Here is a 5,797-nt window from a genome sequence, read left to right as displayed (position 1 = left end):
AGCTGGATACCCTTCCTCATGCCAGTCACCTTACAAAGTGGACAGAGTGCCCTTTTCTATAGAACTAACACCAAGGAGGTCTGTTTTGGCATGGTTTTTACAGCTGGATGCCCTTCTTAATGCCAACCATTTTCCAGTGTGTTCAGTTTACCTAGAAGCAACCCTATGTCAAACCATTTTCTATAACATTCAACCAACTTCCAAGATCTCCATTCTTGTAGTGGTTTCATCTCAGAACCTCCAGAAGCACCCGTAGTTATGTTTTTATTGTTGTGTGGTTAAAAATCTTGCTTCCCTACCACATGGTCTTGGGTTCAGTCCCACTGCATGGCTCCTTGTGCAAATTTCTTCTACAACCCTAGATCGACCAAAACTTTGTGAGTGGATTTGGTAGATCATCATTTAATGTCCGTTGTCCATGTTGGCATGGGTTGGACAGTTTGACTAGGGTTGGTAAGCTGAGGGGCTGCACCAGACCTCAGTCTGATTTGGCATTGGGGTCAGTAAAATAAGGCCCAATTGAGAAATGGGGTCAATGTAATTGATTAGCCCCTTCCTCCAAAAGTTCAGGCCTTATGCCCATAGTAGACAGAATTGTTTATTTTATTTTATTTTATTTGATCTTTTTCTTTCCTTTTATTTGCAGATACTTTGATCGTGAAAAAAGAAGCGTCTACAATTTTGTGGTTGTTGCTACTGATGGCAGCCTTTATGAGAATCCCCACACTGCCAGAGTACCTGTTGAAGTATTAATAGATGACGTGAATGACAACAGACCGGCTTTCCCGACAGAACCATTCCGCAAAACGGTATCGGACAACGTCGGGGCTGACCAGTCTATTTTCAACGTCGAAGCTACGGACAACGACATAGGTCGCAACCAAGTGATAAGTTACACGTTTGGTCCAATGTCAGATCCATCTAGCCAGGATCTCTTTCGGATTAGCTCCAACTCTGGAGTTATTCGCACAAAGCGACGTCTTAGCAAGAAGGATACCAATCGTTACTTTTTACAAGTTATTGCCACAGATAACGGAGGTCCCCGCCTTAGTTCTGCCGGTAAGTAAACAAGCAATTTATAAGAACAGTAATGTGTGTATATATATATATATATATCATCGTTTAATGTCCGCTTTCCATGCTAGCATGGGTTGGACAATTTGACTGAGGACTGGTGAAACCAGATGGCTACACCAGGTTCCAATCTGATTTGGCAGAGTTTCTACAGCTGGATGCCCTTCCTAACGCCACTCTGAGAGTGTAGTGGGTGCTTTTACATGCCACCGGCACGAAGGCCAGTCAGGCGGAACTGGCAATGCCACTAATAAACGAGTGAAAAAAACATATAGTGCATGTGTTTATTTGGCAAAACAAAAAAAAAAAGACCATTCCGAAATACAAAAATAATTATTTATTTATTTATTAATAATTGTTCTTTTCCATTTTTTCAGCGGTATTGGAGATCACTGTCGGCCTTCCAGGACTAGATAACAATTTACACTTTGTGAAAAAGACATATTACACACCAGTAGAAGAAAACAGCAGAAAAGGCCTTTCAATCCAGAATATTACTGCCACTTACAAGAAACAAGTTGACTCTTCTGTTAATTACTACTTCATTAGTGGTAACGAGGATGTGATATTTCATTTGAATAATAGAAGTGGTCAGTATGCATGCTTACATATATGTTATATATATCTTCCTTTTACTTGTTCTAGTTTTTTGGACTGCGACCATGCTGGGGTACCACCTTGAAGGGTCTAGACAAGCAATTTGCCCTTAGTACTTATTCTTTGTAAGCCTAATACTTATTCTATTGGTCTCTTTTGTCAAACCACTAAGTGACGGGGACGTAAACACAGACACGCAAGCATATACACACACGCACATACATACACACATACATATATACATACATACATATATATATATATATATATATATATATATATATATATATATATATATATATATATATATATATATATATATATATATATATATTTATATATATATATACACACATATATACGACAGGTTTCTTTTAGTTTCCGTCTACCAAATCCACTCTCAAGGCTTTGGTTGGCACAAGGCTATAGAAGACACTTGCCCTAGGTACCACACAGTGAGACTAAACCCGGAACCATATGGTTGGGAAGCAAGCTACTTACCACATAGCCACACATCATCATCATCATCATCGTTTAATGTCCGCTTTCCATGCTAGCATGGGTTGGACGATTTGACTGAGGACTGGCGAACCAGATGGCTACACCAGGCTTCAATCTGATTTGGCAGAGTTTCTACAGCTGGATGCCCTTCCTAATGCCAACCACTCCGAGAGTGTAGTGGGTGCTTTTACGTGCCACTGGCACGAAGGCCAGTCAGGCGGTACTGACAATGGCCACGCTCAAAATGGTGTATTTTATGTGCCACCCGCACAAGAGCCAGTCCAGGGGCACTGGCAACGATCTCGCTCGAAAGTCTTTACACATGCTGCAGGCACAAGTGCCAGAAAGGTGATGCTGGGCACAGGTGCCATCACGATTTAGCTTTCGCTTGCCCCAATAAGTCTTCGCAAGCTGAGTTTCATGTCCAATGAAGGAAAGGTACGCATAAGTGGGCTGGCTACACCCCTGGCAGAGGCCTTGGATTTAGATCTCACTTGGCTTGCCGGGTCTTCTCACGCACAGCATATTTCCAAAGGTCTCGGTCAGAAGTCATCACCTCGGTGAGGCCCAGTGTTCGAAGGTCTTGCCTCACCACCTCACACACACACATACATGCTCTAACGCATTACTAACAATAATAATGATGTTGTTTATTATATTATATATATATATATATATCTATTATTTATATGGTTATTCAATTTTTATCTGTTTTGTAATTTCAGGTGAGATAAGTGTGCAGAACCCTGATAAACTAGACTACGAGACTGTGTCCAAAATACGCCTGATTGTGATGGCCAAGAAGGGCAGTGAACGAGCTTATGCCTCGGTGAACATAGCTGTCATTGATAAAAATGACCATCCACCTGTGTTCACCCAACAACACTATGTCTCGTACGTCTGGGAGAATGATAAGCGGAATACTCTCATTACAAAGGTTGGTATTTGGTGTTAGTGGTTGCTGCCATGATATGAACTTGTGTTTTATGTGTTAGCCTTAGGTTTAAATGGCTGTGAAGGCACATGGCTCAGTGGTTAGAGTGTCAGGCTCACAGTCATGAGATAGTGTGTTCAATCACTAGACCGGGCAGTGTGTTGTCCTCTTGAGGAAGATGCTTTATTTCACGTTGCTCCAGTTCACTCAGCTGTAGAAAAGAGTTGTGATGTCACTGGTGCCAAGCTTCGACCTCTTTGCTTTTTCCTTGGATAACATCAGTGGCACAGAGAGGGGAGGCTGGTATGCATGGGCGATTGCTGGTCTTCTGTGAAAACAACCTTGCCCAGGCTTGTGCCTCAGAGGGTAACTTTCTAGGTGCAGTCCGATGGTCAGTCATGGCCGAAGGGGGTCTTTTACTTTATGTTTAGGTGGGTTATCTGGCAGAACTGTTAACATGTTGGGTAGAATACTTAGAAGCATTTCATTCCATCGAGGTCAACTTTGACTTTTCATCCTTTCAGGGTCAATAAAATAAGTACCAGCTGAGTACTGGAGGTCAATATAATCAATTTGCTCCCTCCCCCAAAATTGCTGGCCTTGTGTCAAAATTTGAAACCATTATTTCTCCTATATTTAGGCAGCAAGCTGGCTGAAACGTTAGCATGCCGGACAAAATGCTTAGCACCATTTCGTCCATCTTCATGTTCTGAGTTCAAATTCCGTCGAGGTCAACTTTTCCTTTCGTCCTTTCAAGATCAATAAAATAAATACCATTTGAGCAATAGGGTCGATGTAAACTGATTTATCCACCCTCGCCCCACAAAAAAAATTTCTGGCCTTCTGCCAAAAATTTTATACCAATATTCCTTTTATGTCCTCTTCAAAGTCCCATGCAGAACTTTTCTAACAGATCCTAGGGTTTATGGTGTGTGTGTGTGTGTGTTGTGGTATGAGAGAGAATAAGCAAGTAAAAGTTTCTGAGATTGTTTTTGGTCTTTATGGTTCCCAAGAAATTAGGGCCCTTTTTGTCACAATGAGAGCTACTTCATCTATTTCACACACACACACTCATATACAACAGGCTCCTTTCAGTTTCCATCTGCCAGATTGACTCACAAGGCTATGGTCAGTCCAAGGCCATAGCAGAAGACACTTGGTCAGGTTGCCACACAGCTATGCTTCCACCTATATGCACACATAATTCATACACACACACACATTTGAAGACTTCAGTAATATGAGGAACCTTCTGTCTATTTCAGGTGGTTGCCAGTGACAGTGATGCGGGTCGTAACAGTCAGATAAGATACAGCATTATAAGTGGGGACAAAGACGGTGTGTTCCACATCAATCGATCAACTGGTGTAATTACAACCACCAGTCCTTCACTGGACCGTGAGATCTATTCCTCTTACCAATTGAAAATTGAAGCAGATGATAATGGCCGCAACTACATGTCTTCTACTTGTATCGTACAGATCACCGTCGTAGACAAGAATGATAATACTCCGGTGTTGCCCAGGCTTAAGCCTCTTAGTATTCCAGAAGGTAAGTAGCTTTCCATCTTTACTGTGTATTTTTACTGCTGCTGTTGCTATGGCTCTTCTTCTTCTTTTTCTTCTTCTTCTTCTTCTAGCATGCTTGGCGAAATGCTTAATGGTATTTCATTTGCTGTTACATTCTGAGCTCAAATTCCACCAAGGCTGAATTTGCTTTTCGTCTTTTGGGGGTCAATAAATTAGTATCAGTTACATACTGGGGTCGATGTAATCAACTTAATCCCTTCCCCTGAATTTAAGGCCTTGTACTTCCAGTAGAAAGGATTATTATTATTATGATTATTATTATTATTATTATTCGCCTGACTGGCCTTCGTGCCAGTGGCATATAAAAGCACCCACTACACTCTCGGAGTGGTTGGCATTAGGAAGGGCATCCAGCTGTAGAAACTCTGCCAGATCAGATTGGAGCCTGATGTAGCCATCTGGTTCACCAGTCCTCAGTCAAATCATCCAACCCATGCTAGCATGGAAAGCGGACGTTAAATGATGATGGTGATGGTGATTATTATTATTATTATCAATCCTGAGTTTCCCCTGACCTATCAGATTTATGATCAAGTGCTTTCCAGCTATCTTTTTCTATTTCTGGCAGTTTTATTTACAACTACAGCAGCCCCCCCAAAAAAACTCCCCCACATTTTTTTGTCTGTTTTGAGGCAGGAGTCTGGGTTAAATTAATCATTAAACAATGTCAAAGTAGACATTGGAGCACAATGCACTCCTAGAATGCATTGGATCCTGCCAACCCATGCCAGCATGGAACATGGATGTTCAATGATGATAAAGATAAACATTCTAATCCTGTTGTCATACACACTTGCACATCATCATGATCATACATCAGTTTTCCATGTGTGGCTGGGTGTATATAATTTACTCTTTTACTTGTTTCAGTCATTTGACTGCGGCCATGCTGGAGCACCACATTTAGTCGAGTAAATTGACCCTAGGACCCACCCTTTGCAAGCCCAGTATTTATTCTATTGGTCACTTTTGCCAAACTGCTAAGTTACGGGTACACAAATACACCAACACCGGTTCCCAAGCGATGTTGGGGGGACAAACACAAACACACACACACACATATATATATATATATATATATATATATATATATATATATATA

At 41.3% G+C, this 5,797-nt stretch overlaps 1 protein-coding gene across 1 annotated transcript in view; it reads left to right on the top strand.

Annotated features, from left to right (window-relative positions):
- LOC106872611 (protein dachsous) overlaps positions 1–5,797 on the top strand; it is a 42,284-nt gene that overhangs the window by 22,825 nt on the left and 13,662 nt on the right. The window contains exons 11-14 of the mRNA XM_014919650.2: positions 647–1,059; positions 1,452–1,664; positions 2,898–3,109; positions 4,372–4,657. Coding sequence (XP_014775136.1) covers positions 647–1,059; positions 1,452–1,664; positions 2,898–3,109; positions 4,372–4,657 — 1,124 coding nt within the window. The remainder of the gene's footprint in view (positions 1–646; positions 1,060–1,451; positions 1,665–2,897; positions 3,110–4,371; positions 4,658–5,797) is intronic.

This window comes from Octopus bimaculoides, chromosome 7 (assembly GCF_001194135.2).
Source record: "Octopus bimaculoides isolate UCB-OBI-ISO-001 chromosome 7, ASM119413v2, whole genome shotgun sequence".
Taxonomy (NCBI): domain Eukaryota; kingdom Metazoa; phylum Mollusca; class Cephalopoda; order Octopoda; family Octopodidae; genus Octopus; species Octopus bimaculoides.
This window is presented reverse-complemented; position numbering and strand designations above follow the sequence as displayed.